This window comes from Trachinotus anak, unplaced genomic scaffold (assembly GCF_046630095.1).
Source record: "Trachinotus anak isolate AG129_WGS33_773 ecotype Australia unplaced genomic scaffold, CSIRO_AGI_Tana_v1 ptg000019l, whole genome shotgun sequence".
Lineage (NCBI taxonomy): Eukaryota > Metazoa > Chordata > Actinopteri > Carangiformes > Carangidae > Trachinotus > Trachinotus anak.
This window is the reverse complement of record NW_027273870.1, coordinates 55,001-78,716: the sequence shown is the minus strand read 5'-3', so window position 1 is coordinate 78,716 and position 23,716 is coordinate 55,001. Positions and strand designations below refer to the sequence as shown.

Genomic DNA, 23,716 nt, shown 5'->3' with positions numbered 1-23,716 from the left:
GCACCCGGCCCGGCTCGGCCTGGTCCAGATGGGGTCTGCAGCACCCCCCCCCCCCCCCCCCCCCCCCCCCACCCAGCAGTAGCAGTGACGAGCCAGTCAGCCAGCCAGGCAGCCAGCTAACCAGCTAGCTACCCACCCGGGTAGCCAACCAGTCATTCACCCAGCCAGTCATGTAGCCTTCCAGCCAACCTAACCGCCAGCTTGCCAGCCAGTCAGTGGAGCAGCCAGTCATCCAGGCTGCGGCTCCTCTGTCAGACACTGACAGAGGGAGCAGGCCAGGCTAAATCTGATGGTCCTGGGAGCCAACCAGAGGACTCTGGCCTTTGTAGGGCGTTCACACAGACAGCCTGTCCCGTTGCACAGCAGGGGGCTTCATCCCACAATCAAATGGCCGGGCCCTCAACTTTGCCACATGACAAGTTAGCTTTTTGTGGCTGCCCACTGCTGAGATTCCAGTTTTGACGATGTCTCTATAATTCCTGTGAGCCTCATGAAATAATTCATTCAAACTGGACAACAAAAATGAGCAAATGTGGTCTTTTTTTGTCATTTGGAAGAATGACATTTAAATACACTTCTAATGAGTAGAGCCGTCCATAATTATTTCATATCAAGCCATCACGGAGATATTATTTTTCTGACAAATACATCAGATTATACTGAATTGATCCTTGGCGAGAGCCTTTGTCTCTCAAATATTTCTCCCATGGTGCACTGGGCACAGCTTGTCCCTCTGAGGTCATGAGGGTCAGCCAATGAGGACGAGACGACGTTCTTGCCAGGGCAGCTATACAGCCCCGTGCTCCCTCACTTTCTGTTGCTGTTCAATTCCAATTACGTGTCATTGTGTCCTTTATAATGCAGCACGATGAAAATATGGGCAATTTCCTTGATGCAGAAGGAAACTATAATTTTTTCCACTTTTACAAAGACAAGAGCGTCTGAATCTGAAAGCGTTAGACTAAGATATGTGAATTACTGGGAGGCAGAATAACCTGTTTTAGACAGTGTTGATATCCGCTTGCCTTCATAAACAGCTTAACATGTATCGGCTACTTACACGAAGCTGCCCACCGCAGCATTTTCAGCCGTCATTGTCCACTGAATCCCGTCTCACTCACAAATACGATTGCTCTCTAATTTGGAAACAGAAACTTTTAATGTGTTTATGTGTCTGTGCTATCGGGGCTATTAAAGTGGAGTAAAAAAAAAAAGATAGAGAGAGAGAGAGGGAAGGGGCCAGTTTGGATGTGAGAGTGCATTTTGAAACAGGAGAGCATGTTTTTGGATGGTATTTTTTGTTGAGGGGGGTAACGGGCATTTTCTTCCCCCTCCTCTCTTTGTTTGTGTGGTAAATCCAGGAGCAGCTGCTGGTCTCAGGGTCTAGTGGGATTTTGGGCCTGTGTTTTCTCATGCCATCCCATGCCAAGGTGGTGTAACGCGAGCAGAGAGAGAGAGAGAGAAGGAGAGGGAGGGAGAGGGGTGTTTCTGGAGGGGGAGGGAGGGGGTGGGGGGTGCAGTTGGAGAGCAAGCTGGTTTGTTGGGAGAGCTGTGACCACGCTGGTGACGAAGGCGATGAAGTGGGGGAGGGGTTGTGTGGGGGGGGTTTGAAGGCGGGGGCTGTCTGGATTGGATGCATGTAAAATTAATATCCTCTGGACTTTGCCTTTGCACTAGATTGGAACTTGTCTATTTGGCTAATGACGTGCCTTCTGCCTGCACCACACACAATCCCCCTCTCTCCCCTCCCTCGCTCTCCCTCTCCCTCTCTCTCTCTCTCTCTCTCTCTCTCTCTTTCTCTCTCTCTCTCTCTCTCTCTCCACTACCAGCCACCAACCATCCACCCCCCCCACCTCTTTGCTTCTCCCTCTGCCATCTCTCTCTTCCCTCCCTTTCAGCGCTGGGAGCGTGCGTATTGGCTGGGCTGTTTGAGACTCGGTGCCAAATAGGTGGGCCCTCTGCGTGTTGGCACAGACTCAGTCAATGGTTAGAGAAGGAAAGTGGAGAGGAAGAGAGAAAGAGAGAGACAGAGTTGGAGAGAAAGAGGGGGAAAAAAGAAGCTGCACTCGGGTTTGCCAGCGGTCGTGCACACTCTTCCAACATTGATTCGGTCCTCTTGTTTTTGTTTTTTTTTTTTTCTTCTTCTTCTCCTCTGTCCGCACCCCCCTTGTCCAGCTCTCTCTCTCTCCCTCTCCGTGAGTCTTATGCAGAGCCTACAGAATTGAACCAATAGCACGCGCCGCTTTGCCAAGTGTTTTTTTTGTTGTTTTTTCATCAAGATATTTTTTTCTGCATATTTTTGCAAACAGACAAAGAGGCTTGTTTAAGTTTTGACAATTTTATCCTTTTTACAGTGATGTCTGTTTTATTTTGTTTGTGCACGGCCACTTCTTTTTTATGCTTTTAGACAGAGAGACTGCTGAACTTCTCCTCTCTCCTTCTGTTGTGCTCTTGAACAGCACCTCTCCTGCAGCTCCTGCTACAGTACCTCCTGTGTTCCTGTGCTGGTATTACACTGCGCCCCCTTGGCCTGTCTCCTCTTTCTCAGCTTTTTTCCCCCCTGCTGCTTTTGTTGGACAGTGCTTCAGCTTCTCTTTTTGCTTAATTTTTTCCCTCAGTCTTTTGTTTTCTAATATACGCAGCATTACTTCAGCACTTTTGATTCAGCAGCCCAGTTTCTGAGCTGGTGGTGCGTTTTAAGTTTCTTTGCAATCGGCGGGTGAATTTATGATGAGAAAGCAAAATGGTAACTACCGTGTTATTCTTGTTTTATTCACATGTGTTTTGTGATAACAGCTGTTATAAAGTACATTTGTGTGCAAATACATTCATGTTATTTATGGACAATTATTTTATGTTGTACCTTTTTTTAAATGTAACTTCTTGCTTTCATTTTAATAATTAGAATTTTGTGTGTGAGTTCTCTAATTCTTTCAGTAATATATGCATTTTATATTATAGTTTACGTTGTCACTCTGCATTATGTTTTATAAATTTTACAAATTTTTACAGATGTAGATGTAGGATGTTTTTTTAGAATTAATAGTTAATTAATACTTTAATATTTTTTGTAGAATTGATGATGTTTTTGTCGCAGTTTTGCGGTGGGTAGAGGAAAGTCTGCGATATATTTTATTCATAACTAACATATTTCTAAAATATTTATTTATTAAACAGGCTGAAAATTTTTATACTAATATTATAGATGATCCTCACACTACATACTTAATTTTTTCTCATCTCATATCTCAGTCTTTCATTATTGTGCTGTTCAGTGTTTTGTAAAATGTGTCCTTCAGTGTGATGTGTGAAGTGTTAGGTGGAGAGAGTCAAGCATCTCTCTCTCTCTCTCTCTCTCTCTCTCTCTCTCTCTCTCTCTCTCTCTCTCTCTCTCTCTCTATCTCTCTCTCTCTCTCTCTCTCTCTCTCTCTCTCTCTCTCTCTCGGCGCCTCTCGCTCATTCTCTCCCTCCGCTCACACAGAGCAGGCGCCGCTCCTCCATGCTGCGCGCCGGTGCTAACTGCCTCTCTTCTCTCTTCCCTTCCTCACCCCCACTCCCTCTCTCCCCATCCTTCTCTCCCCCTTTCTCCCCCTCTCTCTCCACTGCCTCCTCCTGCTTCCCTCCCTCCTCCCTCTCCTCCACCCTCCCTCCATCCTCCTCCCTCATCCAGGATGAATTCCACCCCTTCATCGAGGCCCTGCTGCCCCATGTCCGCGCCTTTGCCTACACCTGGTTCAACCTGCAGGCCCGTAAGCGCAAGTACTTCAAGAAGCACGAGAAGCGCATGTCCAAGGAGGAAGAGCGCGCAGTGAAGGATGAGCTGCTGGGGGAGAAGCCAGAGATCAAGCAGAAGTGGGCCTCGCGCCTGCTGGCCAAGCTCCGAAAGGACATCCGGCCTGAGTTCCGTGAGGACTTTGTGCTCACCATCACGGGGAAAAAGCCCCCCTGCTGCGTGCTGTCCAACCCCGACCAGAAGGGCAAGATCCGTCGCATCGACTGCCTGCGCCAGGCCGACAAGGTGTGGCGGCTGGACCTGGTGATGGTCATCCTGTTCAAGGGCAGCCCACTGGAGAGCACGGACGGGGAACGGCTGGTCAAGTCGCCACAGTGCACCAACCCTGGCCTGTGCGTCCAGCCGCACCACATCGGAGTGTCCGTCAAGGAGCTGGACCTCTACCTGGCCTACTTCGTCCACACGCCAGGTATGTGGCCAACTGGATGCCAGACAATAAGAGGGAGGGACGCCAACACATAAACACTCCATACATGTGCACATAGATGTACACACACATTTGCATAATCACACACACACACACACACACACACACACACACACACACACACACACACACACACACACTCACACACACGCTTGTGTGACACATAATAAGAAAGAGAGGGAACAGATAAACTGAAGTTTCAGAAACACAGTAAAAAGGTTTTTTATATTTAGGAGATAATTAAGATTTTAACGAAGCTGTTTGATAATACGTGAATATTGTGAAGTGTTTATTTTACAATATTACATCAAGTAAAGAAAACGTTTATCTCACAGAAACAAAATGAAATGTTCTCTTAACAAACAGCAAATTTGTTTTTGTCGTATTTGTTTTTTTCCTTATTTTCTTATGTTTCTTTGTGTTTGTTAACATAACAACATAGTAACAGCAGTAATTAAAAGAATATGTGAGTCTGTCAAGGGCATTCGCCCAGCGTGCACTGGCAAGTACACGTTCATTTTTCTGAGCGAGGCATTTGCGGCTTCATACGAGCATGTATTTTGTGTTTTTTATAGGAAGGAATTTGCTTGTGTGTGTGTGTGTGTGTGTGTGTTTTTATGATGATCACCACTTTCAAATCGTGTGTTTTTGTGCGATGAACGAGACTCACTGTTTATAAGATTGTACTCAGTCTGTCGAAGTGTATGCGCCATGATAAGGCCTTTGTAGCCAGGGATCGTCATTTGGCCACAGCCCAGGTTGCTGTGTGTGTGTGTGTGTGTGTGTGTGTGTGTGTGTGTGTGTGTGTGTGAGAGAGAGAGAGAAGCAGCAGAGCCGCGAGTCTCCTGCTCTCAGGCCGCAGGCTGCTGCCGCCTTCACCGTCTGCCTGAACGCTAGCACCACGTTGGACCTGGCTGCCAACACACACTCACACACAAAGTGGCAGTGCTCACAGACAGCCAGTACTATTGCAGCCACCTTCACACCCATACACACATATACAAACACAGCTAAAAAAAGATACACACATTCGGTAAAAGAAAAAAAAACAAAAAAAACAAAAAACAACTCTGTCATCTTTGTAGCACACTTTCACACGTAGAGCCAAACACGGTTTCAGTCACGATTGCGTACACACACCCACACAGCGCACACACTCGGCCAAGGGCTATCATAGATACAGTTTGATACAGCCAAACATTGTTGTATCTCAGCCACCATCACGGATACACACTCACACACAGCCAAACATCGCTGTAGCCTCCAGTGCGCAGACTCACACACACGGCCAAAACACTGGCTGTGTTGGAGTTTTTTCCCCACAAAAAACACTGTCACAGCAACCACACACACACACACACATACACACACACACACACACACACACACACACGAAAGACATTTCACAGCCAAATCCTCCAATACACACTACTTCACCATTTGCTGGCTACATATACAAACACATGCTCATGACCTAATATTATCTCAGCTGGAATTTTCTGGAAATTTCAAACAGTGACTCAACCAGCTTCACACACACACACACACACACACACACACACACACACGCGCGTGCGCACACACACACACACACATATACATACAGCAGACCTCACTCTCTGTCCAGGCTCAACTCTTATGCTCTTATGGTAGCCGCTAACATGAGTGTAGCCAAATGCTATCACAGCCACCTCTCTCTCTCTCTCTCTCTTCTCTCTCTCTCTCTCTCTCTCTCTCTCTCTCTCTCTCTCTCTTTCTCTGTCTCTCTCTCTCTCACAATATCTCGGTCCAGGCCAAACACCTCACACGGCCCGAGCCAAACCTTGGCAGCAGCTCCAGCTTCGCTCTGTTGGTGTGTCTGTGATGGTGATAAACCGTAGGTAGTGAGCAGTCCTGACCATCACTAAGGAAATCTGTCTTATTTTAGTGCTAATTTTTTTCTAATAAATTGTTTCTCAAATATAATTGAATTTATATTTTCATAATAGATCAGAACTGAGGCGTTGCTGCAGAAAAGAAAAGTGTTTTTATAAGAACTTAGTGAAGTCTCTGGGTCAGTGAGTTGTGTTTTTTTATGATTAATAACGTTTAACATTTAGCACTAAAAACATTATTTTTCTTGTTAATTATGCTCTTAGATGATACAAAATTCTAAAATTATATTTGTTTAATCTTAGCTCAGGATCAATTGTGTTTGTAAATTGAATATATTCCTGCAGAGATGTCGCTTGGCCTTTGCATTTTTAGTTTTAGAAATAAATTTTAAAGTTTTAGAAAGAAATTATTTGGTAGTTTAATCTGTGTAATTAAAGAAATTTTTTCGACCTACCAAATTTTCAAACATGTTGAGAAGGAAAAAGGATTCTTTAGTCAGGAACAAAACCCTCAGTAAATATTTAATCTGTGGTTTTATATTACATGTTCTACTGAAAGTGATTTAAAGGTTTCCAGAATAAAGAGAGTTAGTGCTGAGAACTGTGTTTGACAGTTGTGATTGAGGCTGGACTGAAGTGTAAAAAGTATGTTTTCAGTTTTTCTCTGGTCTCTGAAACTACACACACACACAAACTGTAAATGTGTCATGACAAATGTGTGTAGTTCTCAATTTGCTGCTGAGCAGCACTTTGGTTTCCAGCAGCACAGTAAAACACATGGCTGCTTGGAGGGGCTGCCCACTGCACTACCCATTCATAATGTGGCCTTGCTGTGTGCTCTCTCTTATCTTATCTGGCTAATACAGCGAGTCGCGCTGCGTTTATCAGCCTCCAAAGAGCCCGAGCTCGGTTTGAGTTGTGGTTGGAGAGACTCTCTGGGGTCTGCAGACAGAGGGAGGGACAGAGGGCAAACCACCCTCTGCTAACCTGTGGTAAGGTCGCCGCTGTCACCGCACTCAGCTCTCATGTATCTGAGCAAGCAGACATGAAGGCCTGAATTTATGTGTTACGGTGATGTGCGGTTTTGTTTTTTTTTTTGCCTCAGTCGCACAATGAATGACAAGATGTGCTCATTGTTTGTTTTTGTTTGGCTTGCGTTTTGTCAGTCTTTAGCATCTCTGTCTTCCTCGCTCCTCTTTGATCCCGTGCACACTTTTGTTTTGTCTCCTTAAACATCGCCCTCATTGTTGCTCTCACAGAGGTAAAGCCTCTGCTGATCTCTTTTGTTTATATTGTAGGAGACACAGAGAGAGAGGGAGAGGGAGAGAGAGCGCGTTGGAAAGGAGAAGAGGCTGCGATAGTGATTGTTCTGTTTGGCAGCGCCCGAGCCCCGTTGGTGTGGGAAGAAGAGAAAGACGTCTTGTGTTTTGTTTATGACAGAGTGGCAAAAGCTGCCACGGGGAATCTCTGGGCTTGCCGTCAGGCTTTCTCAGGCTGTTCTGCAGCCAGCCAGCCTTTGAGATCCTCTCTGTTACAGAGCATAACACACTGCAGCCGTAACAGAACAAACCGTGCCGCCACAATACACAACCTTCTCCCCGTGTTTTTCAGACACCTCCGATAAAGAGCAACAAACCAGACAGAGCAACGTGTCTTTGAACCTTGTCACTGAAACACTGGCGACAGTGGTTGTGGTGCAGTGCAACGAGTGGGGCATTATTTTTAGTGCTTTATGAAGTGTGAATGACTGGTATTATAATGAAGATAGTGATCTCTTGGCCTGGAAGGGCCAAAGGTCTGCCAGAGAACCACGAACTGGCAAAGTCCCTTTGATAACCTCTGAATGGTGAGTGCTGGATGGGCTTTGTTCACAGGACTAGTTTATAATTCTCACTTCTGTTGGTTTGACTGCTGCTCAGGTGGTTAGCAGAAATCATTTAACTGCTTCTCATAGTGTTCAGTTTGATTTACAACCTTTGTGCTGTTTTAGCTTAAACTCAGCACATTTTTGATTTATTCAAGGTTGGAAAAATAGAAGATAAAAAAACCCACATTTGTCAGGTCCAAAGTTAGCTCAGTGCACTTAGTCATACTTTGGACCTCGTTCTCGCTGCTTTTTCTTTTTTCTTTTCGTTCTTTTGTACAGTGTAAGTGTGATGATGAAAAGATGTTTCAAATGTGTTTCCAATCAAAAGTGCAGTACAGGAAATTTGCAGTCACTCCGAGGGAGGTGTGAAATGTGCTCGCCGTGCCATTTCTGCCATGACCGCTCCACACTCCACGCTCTGCGGTGCCAGATCCCGCCTCCCTCTCGCTATAGCAGTAGTCATGCCTTGGACGATGCTGTGAGAAAGCCCAGAGAAACCCTAGTGCTGCAGCCAGCACCCCCACCTCCCCGGCCAACTCACTGACCACAGGAAGGATTCACAAATAAAAACCCCACTTGTGTTCATCAGTGAGGAAAACTCCCAGAGTACTGTGGATTTATGGGAGAAAAGAGAACAGAAATGAGGGAGAGAGAGAGAGAGATTGAATAGGAGAGAGAGAGAGTGCAGCAGAGGGAAAGAGAAGCGTCCTGACAGTCATGGCTGACGTGACGAATGGCTCGCGACGTGTTAAAAGTTGACAGGCTGCTCTGATGGATTCCACAGGTTCCCACTGCTCCGCGGCTCAGTGTTATTTTTCTTCTTGTGAAAATAATCTGTTGTTAATTACTTCCTGGATCTCTTCTCTGGCTCTCATGACATCACAGGGGCTGGGTGGACTGCCCTGTGTGTGTGTGACTGTTTTTGTTTGTGTCTGTGTGTGTCTGTGTGTGTGTGTGTGTGTGGGTGTGTGTGTGTGCAGCTTAGGATGACCCTCAGCAGTGAAGTGAGCATTGAGTTTTGATTAAATGAAATCTCGACACCGAGGGAGTCGCTCAGGTCTGGGCTGTTGTATTGTGTGTGGTGGGAACGGGGCCACGGCGGCTAAGAAAAGCTCTCCACATGCAGAGCGGCTTTGGCATCAGTAAATGTTCGCTGATGGCTCTCGTTTAGCCGGGCTCGCGTCTTCTTCTGCGTGTCTCCGTCTTTCTGTCTGGCGTCAGGGGCGCGTTGAGGTGGCTACGTATCAAATCTGAAGGGTTAGGATAGAGGGAGAGCCCCGTCACATCAGAGCGACAGAGTGAGCAGGAGTCTTCTCACACTATTCTTGGCTTTGGAAAAAAGTCTGTGTATTTGGATAGCTAATGGTATCAGGCTAGCCAAAGCCCTGTTGTGTGCTCATTCGCTCCAAAACACACACACACACACACACACACACACACACACACACGTGCGCGCGTGAGGCAAACATTGGGGTGTCACAGACGCACATAGATTGATCCAAAACCTCAGGGTCTGCGTTTATCTCATGAGACCATGATGACACGAGCAGACTCGAGGGAGAATTAAAAAAAAAAAAAAAAAAAGTCAAAGACAACGTTGTAATGTTTGGTCTCCCATTAAATTGACCAGTGAAAACTGGGAATGAGCCGTGATTTGGTGCCTTTGTCCTAGAAGCAGCTCCCTGTTTTTTTTGTTTGTTGTATCGGGATCATAAGCCTCAGTTTCTTTGGCTGCGTCTGACTCGGGAGAAAGTAAAACCCTGAACATCTCTGGTTTTCCTGCATCTGTTCCCTCTTGTGTGAAGAGTTTCAGTGTTGGGAGTAACGCGGTAAATGGATTATTCCAGTGAAATCTTGAGACCGTCATCGTGGTGGAACAGACAAATGAGGCAGTTTGTGCTGTTTGGCTCTTTTATCATCCTCTCTGTCTTTTTGAATGAAATGAACCGTCATATTTTTCTCTGTCTCTCCACGTGAGCCCCCTCCCCCTCCCCACATTATAAAGGCAACACAGGTAGAAAAGCAGAGGAATGGCTATAGATGTTTTTGAACTTTTCATTCTGGAGTTTTTTTTCTGTACCATGGAAAACAGAAATCTCAGTGTCAAATTAACTATTACATGTTATCTAATGTTGTTGTTGTTTTATTTCCACTTTGATACAACGTTTATTATTTTGAATTACAACAACCTGTAGTAATTTATTTCACAAAATTATGGTTATATTAATCAAAACTTCCCAGATGCTTTTTTTTTTAACCATATATAGGCCCAGATATGTGTAAAAATTAATTTGTAGAAATATATGATAGAAATTACAATACTTTATAAAAATCAAAATCTTCTTATTATTGTAAAAAACATAATAAATATAATATAGCTATTTTTCTACAGGATGGTATTTACATAAATGCTGAGCAATTTTTCATTGTATCTAAAGGTAAAAGTGCGTTTTCACACACTGCTGAACTCAGTATAATACCCACTGTTGAGATTTAATTACACATTAAAACACATTAACGATTGTCATATAAAAATGGGTGTAGGCTAAGCTGAGCACGCAGCGATAAAAACTGCATTCTTTACTTGAGCTGAGTGGGCTTTTTTACATTTTTTATTTGGAAAAAAATCCTAGAGAGAAGAAGAAAAGGGGAGAAAGAAGGGGAGAGAAAGGAGAAGAAGAAAAGGAAAGAAAGAGGTTATTGAGAAAAGAGAGAGTCAGAAGCAGCGAGGGGGTGGTATTGTCTGTATTAATACTGTGTCTTCCCAGTGCCGGGTCTCTTTTCAGGCTTTTGTAGCGGCGCCAACCATGAAATGTGTCTGTCCCCAAAAACCATATACCCACTCAGGAGGGTTTCCCGACCTCAGAGAGACAGGGAGGAGGAGGAGGAGGAGGAGGAGGAGGAGGAGGAGAAGGAGCAGGAGAAAGAGTGAAGTGGCCAATGCTCACTATCAGGCAGGCCAGCCAGAAAGGAGGGAGAGCCAGGGAACATGGCTTATTCACCGGGCTGCACTCACAGCGAGGCCCTGGCATCAGCTGCATAGCCTGGCTAACGACGCCATTCAGCAGCACACAGCCACAGTCACAATACTACGTTTTAAACCCAAAGCGTCGCTGCGTTTCTTTTTCTTTGTCTTTATTCAGGAGTTCTTTTTCCTATAAGAAGCCACTTTGCTCTGAGTTTCTGTAGCAGACTAAAAAGTTTGGTTAATTCTGATTTAGGCATAAAAAAATAAAAATAACCTCTGTATTATTTCATTTTGCACGTTTTGGGTTGAAGAATAAAGGAATGATTATGTGGGCGAGTTTAACCCAGCAAAGCAGTTTGATGTTCAGAAAGTGAGGGGAGTTGTTAGAGGAGTTGTGTCGGCGGCCGTTTTTGGCATGATGATATCTCTGTGTATGGAAGACGCCAAATTTTCATACACAGTTCGTGCCAACCTCCTCCCTCTGATCCTCGCTTTCTTCTCTTTTCTTTTCTTCCTTTCACTTGTTCCCCTTTTCTTTTATTCCTCTTTAGGGTTCAAATGAATGCCCTCCCCTAGCCTCATTAGCACCCTGGACTCCTGTTTGCAGCTACAGAAAAATGTATAATAACTTGTAAGCACAAACATTTTAGCGCTCAATAGGACCATTATCCTTGTTTTCCATGAAAGCAGGCCATCATGGGCTGTGAGCCTTGACTGTGAGTGCTTTTTTTGTTTTGTGTTTTTTTAATTATCTGATGTTTCTTTCATTTACTATGCAAAGATGTTTTGCCACCAGCCATTCAGTTGATATATCTTTACAAACACTGGCGTTCTGTCTTTTTAACGATATCTTTACATTTCGAGTTTGTTTTAATATATTGAGCTAAAATATTTTCAGCAGAAGTATTTTACTTGGACTGGGAGGCTTGATTTCAGTTTAGTTTCTCCTTAATTTATTGAGATTCATTTGACCACTGAAATAAATTTGGTCACTTATTTTTTTCTGGTTGAAATATTTCGCAGCGGGCCACTCATCCTCCGTGAGAGACAACCTACATGAGGGCATCGTTTGGTGTTCGTTACGCCATGAGAAGAAGAGCGGTTTAGAGAATACAGAAAGTGGGGTGGAGGGGTGGGGGGGCGAATGAGTAAGCTAGCTGAGAAGCACAACAGAATGCAGAGAATCAAATTTGGCATGCGTCTGTGAAAGCGAGTAAGCTTCAAATCAGTTTGGACACAGATCTAGGACACTAGACGGGGAGAAGAAAGCAGGATGAAACGGGATAGGGAACGACATGGGATTGAGGGGGGGCTGGGGGTAGTGTGTATACGTGTATGTGTTCAGCGGATGGGGGGTGTCGTTAAGTAGAGGATGAGATGGTGGGTGAGGTTGAGGAGAGTGGGTGGGTGGGGGGTGTTTGGTAGAGTGTCCCTCAATGACGACTTGAAAAACAGGCCGGTAAATAAATGGAGTGGCAGTAAACAAGGCTCGGCGCTTTATCAAAAGACTCCATTCATGTGTGAACAGGAGAGTCTCTCTTTTCTCTGAGGAGACACAGAAAGGAACCCACTGACGCTGACGAGAGGACGGCGCTTGTTTAGATAACAGGATGAGTTTGGAGTGGAATGGGTGGGAGGGGGGTGCAGAGCAGGTGGGAGGTGGACGCAGTCTTAACGAGTGGGGTAAGGTGGGGGTAGAGATAGTGTGTTTTTGTTTGTTCTTTATCACCAGCGAGGATTCGGGGAAGGATTGTGTTTTCGGGGTTAGAACTGCAGGAGAGGCCGATGACAGTGTGTGTTTGTGTGTCTGGTACAAAGCGGTGTAGGGGGTGGTGTGCTTTCTGGCAGAGGCTTGTGCGCCTGTATGCGCAGGCGTGCATGTGTGTGAGAGTGCATATGTGCATATGTCTCTGTTTGCTCATTATACATGGTTATTTTTTCCAGACTGAGTGCTGTGCTCTATTTTGCATGATTTACAGTCCTATGAGCCGAGCAGCAGGTCTTTTTTTTTTTTTAATGCGACGGAGAGTTTGGAAGCAGCAGAGTCCCGGGGTCTCAGGGACACTGCGGTAAACTGGCCGCAGCAAGGTGGTGTGCATCGCTCTCGGCTTCAGCTGGTCGTAATTCAGCGCGTCAGCCTGTCGGCCAAGGGAGCCAAGTGTGAACCAAGTGCTAAAAAGTTGTTTTACACATTTCTGTCATGCAAACTTTTTAATTAAGAAGAGATGAATTAATGAATATGGAGATCAGGGTTGTCACCTCCAACCACTTAGTGAGTTATGACTGACAGAGAAATGCCACCTTTCAAAAGCTTTAATTTAGCTTATATTTAATTGTGCCACACTTATGTGTGAATGTTAACAATTCTTACTCGTTTTTAACTTTTGCTCTAATCCTTTGAGAGCACATCTTGTTCACAGCAGTGGCCTTGCAGAGTGGGATATGAGACGTGCATCTGTCACTTTAACTCGACTAGTCTGACAGCTGAGCTTTATACTTTTCAGCTTCAGCTTCAGAGTCGTAGAAGACACATAATACGTTCGTCTTGTCACTCATTCTGCCAAGAGTCTCTTTTAAAAGCCCTTTGTCTGGGTTATCAGCAGCATCCAGCATGAACACTCTCTTCTCCTCTGTGGTTTATAGGTTATCAATGATGTTATTTAAATGTCCTTCCATTGATATGTCTTTATCTAAACAGGCCTTTTTTTATTCCACTCCTTTACAACCACAGGATTGATTTTAAGGTTGCCATGGCACTCAGGAACCCCCCCCCCCCGTCTTGCCACCCCAAAGTCCCCCTCCCCAGCCCACCGCCTGTTCGCCTCACGTTTATTGGACCCAAATTCGGCTGGCACCATGGCAACCAAGGCTCCCAGGGAACCTTGCCTGGGTAGAATCCAAGGTGCCTCCAGGGTGGCACTGGCTGGCGCTGTCAGCGTCAACGGGCTGTCGCCGCGGCAGGTTGCTACGACAAGGCCAGTCTGGCTCTGGCGTGCCACAGCCGCGGTGGGAGTGCTAGCTCGCTAACCTCCGTTAACTAACTACCAGCTAACATGACCTGCCATATCCGGTGACATTAGCCACCGCTTCCACTGCTGCAGGCCTCGGCGACTGCAGCACGGGGGAAGCAGGGGAAGCGTTTCACCAGTACGCATATTGATGTGGCATGGCTGGGTGCCCAGTGCTGCCTCCCACATGAGAGAAAACCGGAGAGAGAGAGAGAGAGAGACGAGCGAATGAGAGGGGGAACGACAGCCCAGAGATGCATTTTCAATGTATTATGAATATTATGTATATATGAGCATATATGTGTTTTGAACAATGCCTCTCCCCTGTGCTGCGTAAATATTCAGCTGCACATATTTGACTCTGTGTCTCTTGCCAAAACGTCGATAATATTTAAATGCATGATTATGATGTGCACAGCACTGTGCATCTGTTGAGGCAATATGGTTTTATGACTGAACCATCAGTCGACCAACAATCTGAACAAGTGGTGAAATCCATTCATGAGAGGTTGTTGTGTTAGTGCGTTTTTCTCCAGATTTTTTCTTCCTGTGTGAAAGTGAATGTTTCATCTGCTTCACTCTGTGTAACTGGAAACTAAACAAGCAGGTGACACACACACTTCTCGTACTCAGTACGATCATTATGTCGTGTGATCCAGATTGTTTGCTCAACAGAAAGGACACTTGTACATATTTGTATTTATTTACACTTTCTCTGGATACTGTAGAAATCCTGCAGAGCTTTGAGCGGGTTATCTAATTGCATGGTGCATCCACACACACACACACACACACACACACACACATACCAATCTGAAACCTGGGTAGCTCTTGGGGAAGCCGGTACAGTAGGTAACCATGTGGCGCTCATCCTTATCTCCAGCTGGGCTTTTCCTGCTGTGGTACAGTGAGTTGAGGAGACTGGAGCTGCAGGGTCCTTCTGACTTAGAGCATCTTTAAACTACGTCTTTTCAATTTCCCCTGCAACTGACAATTTGCCAAAAAATATCAGGAGTAAGGAGAAAGTTGTACCGAGTGTGTATATTTCAGCAGAGCAGCTCTTTTGTGAAACAGCAGAGAGGAAGAGATTTGGTCCCCTGGTTCAGAAAGCATGATTTTCCATTGAGTGTTAAAAACAGAAAGTGATCAGGCGCTTGACTGTGTGAGTGAAACCATAACAATGTATGTGACTCAGTTTTTCGTATTTTCAGTGTAAATTTCACTCTCTGTCCTGACTGTGACTCTGTTCACTACATTCCAGATCTTAACTGCACAGTGGTGGGTAGGGCAACACACTGACTCTGCAGGGAAGGAATGGATATCTCATCACCCCGCTTTCTTAAACTATGAGTCAGTATCCGTAATTGGTCAGAGGCCAATCACTGCTACAGTAGGTTTCCACTTGATTAAAGTAGCAGTGCACAATTTGCCTGAGTTTGGATTCAGATTGAGGATTTAAGGACAGTTTCGTCAGAACTCGGTGTCTCCCTGAGAGTTTGGGCTCCTCTGTTTTTAACCACTCCTTTGCCTGTGTTTTTTTTTTTTTTTGCCCTCTCTGTGAGGACAAAGTCAGTGTTTCTTCCTCACTCCTAAGTGAGTTCAGCCTGTGGCAGGGAAACAGTGGATTCGTCATGCGAGGTGTGTAAGGAGATATGGTGTGTGATCCATGACGGTGCTGGCGGCAGTGTGCATGCTCAGCGCTGCCAGCTAGTGTAAAGAGGCCAGAGGTAGAAAGTTGAAGAGAGGGAGAAAAGTTTGAGACTCCGTCGTTTGAGGCTGCGTAAACAGGAGATGGAGTATTATTAAGTTGCTCCATCCTTGTTTGTTTCTCTTTTTTCCTCCCGTCTCTCTCTGTGTTCCTCCTGACCTGAAATTGGGGGTTAGATTGAGGATAGTGACGGACTAATGAGCCCCTTTTCCTGCAATTACCCTCCTTTCTCCTATTCTCTGTGTCTCTCTCTGTCTCCCTCGCCCTCTCAGATTCCCTCTCTGGTTTTGTCCGTTCATCTCGCTCATTTTCTCTTTCAGCCTAATCAGTCTGTTTCCCTCTCTGCCTCTGTCTTCTGTTTCTCCTTTTTTTTTGGCTGTCACCTTCTCAGAGAGCAGTGGTAAATCAAGGTGGCACTTCATCTTTAAAAGCAACATGATGGTCAATTAAAGAAATCTGGTCCTAATTTGCGGTAGATTGCTATCTGAGATGTTGGATGGAAACGATGCTTGTTAATAAAGAAAAAATGCAGAGTTGTTTCTTCCTCTTTGTTTCCTCCTTTGTTTTCATTTGATTGAATTGGATTTTTATTTTGGATTTTTCTATAGTTGGGTTTAAAATAGTTTTCTTTTTTCTTTGTTTTTCTTTTGGATTTTATCTGAATCACAGTTTTTATTATATGTGATGAGGTTTGGACAGAATATTTTATTTTTCTACTGTACATGTATGAGTCTTGGCAGTGAATCCTGCTATACAGGCTCATTCTTTCTTTCCACTCACTCACTCCGTGGCCTAAAATGCCTCTTGAACACAGGAGGACTTTTGTGTATTTGTATTAGTGCGTTTAACTGGAGGTGTGCATGAAAAAGAACATGATTTCTTTTCCTTTCATGGTGTCTGGCTGCTGTTTGTGTTTAGTTTGGTTGCTAGCCGGCTGTGTCTTCCTCCCCACTGCGCGCTGGACATGAAATGGAGCAGAATTGTCTGGGGTTTGGTTGCCCCTGATGCTTTTATTTCTCTGGCGCGACGTATCTGCACGGACTGAATACCCCCACCCTTCTCTGCTCCAGCCTCCGTGGGACCACAGGAAGATATAGATAGCTCTGTCAGTGCAATCAGTGTGAAGCTTCCTGCACGTTATTTTTTTATTACATTAAAATTTGTTGTGAGTTTTATTTGTTGACCAGCGTCACTGTGGAGGCTTGATCCAAGCTCACAGCTGCGTTCACACCAGGGGTTTGAATAACAGCTCTGCTGCCCAACCTGTTAACGTGGCCTTAAACAAGACACTGAGGTGCTACTCTGCGACCAACCCTGACCTCTGACCCCCCTGAGCATGGCAACTAGAGTAAAGCATTTATACAGGGGATCAATGAGGTATCACATTATTAGTAGCTTCTAGCCTAGCTCCATGCTCTTTGGATGGTAAATGCCTTGCACAGGTGCTAATGGGATGCTACCTTCTAGCCTAGTGCCAACTGCTTCACATCCTAGTCTTGTGCCAAGTAAAAGTCACTCTGGATGCTAAATCCTTGCCGAGTGCGCAGTGCTAACAAGCCCCAATCTAGACTGATCCTCATTAATGCAGTGGGTCAGGATCAGCCTACAAACTAGCATGCAGCTGCCCTTCATGTGGCCTGGTGTCACCGCGGGGTCGGCCCAGTGACAGCCTGACACGGAGCAGGATGAGCAGGAAGATGAACGAGCTGCTGAGTTCTGACTGTGTGTGAAACATGTGTGGCTGTTGTTGATTAAAAGTTGTTGTTGTAATTGCGGGGCTTAAAATGCCAGGTGGCGGATGTGTCCTGCTAATCCCCTATCTAATTTCGAGGTCCAGGGGTGAAGCTCTTAATCCGAAACACACACACATAGGCTCACTCATAGTTCTTGCAAACACACAGACACATATGGACTTACACACACCCCCACAAACACACACATGCCTGTACACGTTTGCAGCCCTCTCTGTTTAACAATGTGATCACCAAGTTTTCAAATTCCCAGAAAACTGTTTAGAACTTACTTGAAATGATTCACATGTTTTGTACATGATGCAGTGAATGGAAGTTTGCCCTCAGCCCACAGAAGCTCTTTTATCTGTCTGTTCTTCTGGTGGACGAAGCGTCTCTGCAGCCTCGTGGCTGTTTACAGCTTGAATTGATGATGCGCTCCGTCCTCACCTCTCAGACCTCCTCACAAACAAACATGTCACTCATCTTTTTATATAAGTCCCTGCCTCTCTCTCCGGTGTGTTTATTTTTATGGCTTCAGCAGTTTACGGGCCTTGTTGCTGCACACTCACACCATATAAAGGTACACTTGAGATAGACCAAAGTGTCACGGTGACAGGGAGATAAGAGGGTTGACCGGCTGCTCCACCCTTTACCTCAGTTTACCCCTGCTCTGCTCCGCTCTACTGTATGTGGGTCAACCACACACTGCACACAGTAGATAGCTGCAGTACAACATGGAGAGGCCTCATTTAGTGGGGGGGGGGTGGGGGTGGGGGGGGGGGTGGGGGGGGGTGGGGGGGTGTCTACAATTGTTATCTTTATGTTTTGCTTCTCTTGGGTTTTAACATGCTCTCTCTGAAGTTTGTTCCCTGCACAAAAAAAATCTCTCTGTCTTCCACCGAGTTTTTATTTAGACTTTTTATTTCAGTTAATGTTATAACAGCGCTCATGTTTCACTCGAGGTGAAAGGGTGAATTTACAGCCTGTAACAGAGTTTGATCATCGGTCCTTTCAGTGCAGTGACAGGTTTGTTTCAGCCTCTAAAACCTGCTGATGGCTGTTACTTTATACTTGGATATAGTTTAAACTTCAGCAGCTCGTCTTCCTCTTTCTCTTTTCTTTGTCTCTCTCTCAGCGTCTGCCTCTCAGTGGCAGGTGTGGCGGCCATGTGTTTTAACTACGTGTAGTAGTTTACAGCTCAAGCTAAAAGGGGGGGAAAGAGGGAGGCGAGCAGGGAGGGAGGGAGGAAGGGAGGAGGAACCGCCATGCCCCGGGCGTAGGGTCATCTCAGGTGAAATGTCTCTCTGGGCATGTGGGCAGGGCCTCGAGAAGAGGGAGGAGTCAGAGGAGGAGTCTGCTGACACATAAGTTAACAAATAGAAAGTTTGTTCTAGAGGGAGAGATCAGGACACCATTCAATAACCAATATCTGAGCTGTGTTCGTCCAAAGCCTGATCAATACAAAACGTATGCAGTTGTATTCTTTAGTCTGTGTCTGGAGTTTGCAGTGGAGGAATGAAAGTCTTGAGAAGGAGGGAAAGTGACTGGGAGACGGGGGAGCGGCTCTTCTGGCCTCTTGCTGTGTGGATGCAGAACGAGCTCCTAATAAAGGAAAAATATGCATCTGAGTAAAACGTTGAGTGACGGGGACAGTGTGAAATGTTGTGAATTCTCAGTGACAGCAGTGAGATGTGTGTTCAAACATGGAGCACTGAGAGAGGTGCCTCGTCAGGGGACCTCTGTCAGAGGAGGGGGGGCGCTGAGGAGAAACTTTCAGAGAGAAGGAAGGAGGGAAAATAAACTGAGGGTAGGGTGGGGAGGAGGAGGGGGGTAGATGACAGATGATTTCCCAAGTTCAGATATGAAAAGAAGGCGGAGTGAAAGATAGAGAGAAAGAGAGAGAGATGTGGGGAGGTGGCAGGAGAGAAAGAAAGAGTCTTCAGAGAGGAGGAACGTAAGAGAAAGAGAGCGAGCTCCTCTGCAGGGCGGGTTTCCTGAGGTCACAGTACTGAATATCACAGAGGAATGTGGAATGCTGAAATGCTGCCAAGGCAAACACACCGGCCGCACCACCGCCGCCCCCAGTGGCTGTCAAGGGCTGCTTTATATACACACAAAAGACACACAAGCATGCAGTCATATATGTGCATAAGCATATATACAGTGCAGTCCCACAGACTGACCAGTGCACACTGAGACCGGGTGTACACTGCACAGCCCACAGACAAATGCACCGTGGAAACGTCCACGCTGTCAGCACCTGCAGAAGAAGAGACTTTTCTCTGAGTGTGTCTGACAGGACCGAGCGGTGCTGGTCAGAGACCAGGTTTAGGTATCAACTGCAGCTCTGTGATTACTCCACTGGGAAACTGTTGTTCTCAAATGAGTGCTATTCAGAAATGTTTTCATTAGTGTGTGTTTGTGTGTGTGTGTGTGTGTGTGTGTGTGTGTGTGTGTGTGTGTGTGTGTGTGTGGAAGGAACATTATAATGGACCGTGACAGCATAGCTGAAATGCAGGGAGCTGTAAGTTATTACAGCTGTGACACACACACACACACACACGCACACACATATATGTATATATAATCACGTGCATGTACATTTACACACAGAGAGAATGACTCATTTACTGCAGGTTGGACAAACATGTTAAAACACACTCACACATGACTCACACGCCATGCACACACATGCTAAACCAGCGTTTGATGTCTTGTCAAGGACTTAGGTTATATCCGCCGTCGGCTAAAAATAAATGCAGCAGAGATGTAGAGATCACCTTTGAAGAATTCACTTCGCACAAAGGATGAAAAGAGAGACAGATAAAGTTTTCATCCAAGGGCCAAGAAACTCTTCCATTTGTCCTCAATTTTCATACCAAAGTCGAATGAGAATCATTCTGCACATTTGCAACTGATTGAGTGGAGGAGACGGACGTTCAGACAGGTTGGACAGGATGGAGGACGGGCTGCATCACAGAAGAAGAATCACAGAGAGGAGACAGGAATGTCTGTGTGACCCTTTCAGTGTGTGTGCGTCTGTGTGTCCTAATGATTTACTTGTGTGTGTCTGCTCACACGTCCCTATAAAAGCTAACAAGACAAATTGCTGCATCTCTGCCCACGGTTGTTGTAAATGTTGTAAATTTAGAGGCTGTAGTTTGTATCCCACCCTTTTCCTTGTGTGTGTGTGTGTGTGTGTGTGTGTGTGTGTGTGCCTGTCTTTTCTTCTTCTCCTCCTCCACCACCCTCCCTCTGTCTTGGAGCATGCCAGGGTTAAAGGTCATAACAACTGAGCCACACTAAGCGTCGCTCTTTGATGTGGTTCACCACACAGATGCATGCTCACACACACTCACACACACACACACACACACGTGCATGTGCACACACCAAGGTCAAGTCAAGACAAACAGAGCTCACACTTAGGGCCTCGTGCCTCCGTTTGCTCTCTCTCAAGCCGCTGACAGAGAAAGCACAAGGCTGGGGTTTTGCGGTGATGCTCTCTGGGCTTTGATGTGCTCTCATGCCCATTAGGTGCAGGAAGAAGTGCGTCTGTGCTGCATCGATGCTCACTGTGCATGTAAAGACAAAACATACATTCAGGTGAGAAATAATCAGAGTTCTCCAGGAGGATCAGGTCATGTAGCTGGAACATGATCTGGAGCTTTACATCATGTGTTGGAGGCTGGGACACAGAGGTGGTAACTAAAAATCTCTGAACAATAAAGGCTGTGTCTTTGTCTTCCAGCAGTACAGACACATCTCTACACACAAACTGTGCAGACTAGTGCAGCTAAAGTGGGACCTGTCACTAGAGGTCTGCAACCAGACTACTGTATAAATGTTATCACGCGTTCATCATTAAAAAGGCTGAAATGGTGACGATCCAGTTTGTAAACTGGCAGCATGTTGTCCTTCAGGGACCAACCAGGATTTATGTTTTGCGTTTGTGGCCATCAGTCATTTTCTGAGAGTCGGCAGGTTCTGTGTGGATTTGTGTGCTTTTGTTCACACCACAGGAGTTTAAATGAGCTCATTTAATTTGCGCAAGTGTTTGTATGCACACATATGTATTTGTTTATGTGGTTGCTCACACATGTACAGCCAGCAGGCATGAGTGTGTTTTTCATTCTGTCCACACCCTGTCATCTCCCTCCTTCTCTCCCTCTGTCCCTCTGTTGTTTCCCTCCCTCGCTCTGAGCTGTACAGTTGGGAGACGCAGGCCCAGAGTCAAAAGTGCAAGTGTGCCGCTCGGCTGATGAGTCACAGAGAGGCAGCGTTCCCCCCACTGTTTGTAAATATGTGGTTACCCTAATTGAACGCAGCTCCAGTTCCCAACAACTTTCATTTCTCCTTTTGTGTGTGTGTGTGTGTGTGTGTGTGTGTGTGTGTGTGTGTGTGAGAGAGACAGAGAGAGCATGACCACAGCTGGAGCAGCAGGAGACACATGGCACTGATATACACTGCTGTACAAAAAAAAAAAAAAAAATTACACACAGTCACACATAACAAAGGCACAGAGGTCCTCTAACACACACACACACACACACACACACACACACACACACACACACACACACCTAGGATTCAGTTAGTGAGGAGAAGAATGTAGTCTATCTTCCTGCCTCTATTTCTCCACCTTTCTCACAGAGACACACACACACACACACTAAGTGACTTTAACATCTCTCCATAATTACAGGCTGTGAGATCCCAGTCTAGAGGCTGTGGTTTGGCTCGCCCTCCTCTCCCTCCATTAAGACACTAAGCAGCGTGTGTCACTCAGCACTTGGACGGCTCCTCCCCAGAGGTGGCAGCAGGGGGCCAATAAATGTACACTCTCACTCTCACACACACACACACACACACACACTCCCTCCCTCTCACTCACACAGACATACTAACACACAAAGAGGTGTTAGTGAGGGGCCAGTAAATGTTTTCCCTGAGGGCCCCGTCTGGGTGGCACTGGCATCGCTCCTGCAAACAACCACCAACTCATCTCTGTCCATTTCATCTGATCTTTGATTTTATACAAAACAAATAATATATTTTTTTAATATAATATAATTTATCAACTTTGCGTTCAGAATGCGTCGACTAAATGAATTTCATCTAATGTAAATATAATCAAACTAATTTAACTTGAACTACAATAATCTGGCTCACATATGATCTGAATCTGATTTCCTTATCAAAAATAAAAATTCTTATCTTGAAACAAACCTTCTATCAACCGTCTGGCTGTCACTGATAAACAGAACCATGTGCAGTCTTCTGCTATTTTGACCTTTTGACCCAAACATGTCCTGAACTAATGTGTGTTATCACTGCAGACCCAGGAGAGCCCTTCACTGAATTCACCTCAGATTTTTCTCTCCTTAACATCTCAGCACAGACATAGTAATTTCACATTTAGGTCCTTAAATACTTTTAATAGAACTAATTACATTATGTCGCCTTCACAAGCCCAGAAGCACCTTGTACAGAATTAGACTCTCTGTTAACCTATTTTTACTTCCCCACCTGTTTTTTTTTCTTCCCGCGGTCCTGTCTTGACTTTACTAAATGATCCATAAGCCTTTCAGTGAACAAACATGAGAAGATTTGCCAGGTTTAAGCTCTTTGACGTCATCCCGTGCAAATCTAGAAGTTGGTCTGTGGTGGCAAATCCTATATAATTTCTCTCACATTGCCTTGATCTTTAAACTTTGGTTTGGTTTAGCTTCACTAGCTTTACCTTTTCTGAGTGAACTGTGAAAGAATCACTACATGTGTTCCCTCATTATTAAATAACAAACTTTTTTATAAGTTTAAGTTTGATTTTGTTTGTTTCTCATCTGAACACAGTTTATTCACGTTTCATCAAAAATAAAGTGAAATTGAATTAAATGCACAAACGCACACATTCACAGAGACCCAACACAAAAGCTCTCTATAGTTGTCTTTAGTAATAACATGAAAGCACTAATCCACACACACTGTGTACACGAGCTCTTGAGGATGTAATGTTTCGACCTCCTCACCCGTCATGACTCCAGTATGAAAAGCCCAGACCGTCACCTCCATCATCAAACTCCACCTCCTCTGTACCTCAACCAAACTTTATTTGATTTGTATAAGATGACTTTTACCTCAACCAAACCTTTAGGGTCATGGCACATTCAGCTGTGGCAGGTCTGATCTCCCTTTGACCCTGCACACCCTGACTTGCCGTGCCACAGTAGCATTAGCCTCTGTGCCCGGCCTGGTGTCGGTAATGGCTGAGTAATCGACTGGTGACAGTATCAGAGCTCCCCTCAGTCCCAAAGCAGCTTAGCCTCCCCAGGGCGCAG

At 45.4% G+C, this 23,716-nt stretch overlaps 1 protein-coding gene across 22 annotated transcripts in view; it reads left to right on the top strand.

The window, feature by feature from the left end:
* The window catches only part of LOC139636235 (nuclear factor 1 X-type), a 105,270-nt gene that overhangs the window by 31,029 nt on the left and 50,525 nt on the right, over positions 1-23,716 (top strand). For 20 of the 22 annotated variants that reach the window (XM_071504096.1, XM_071504093.1, XM_071504090.1 and 17 more), the window contains one exon: positions 3,671-4,202. In XM_071504096.1, coding sequence (XP_071360197.1) covers positions 3,671-4,202 — 532 coding nt within the window. Of the gene's footprint in view, positions 1-1,859; positions 2,747-3,670; positions 4,203-23,716 lie in introns of those variants that run through there. The other 2 variants (XM_071504091.1, XM_071504105.1) reach the window with 2 other exon arrangements.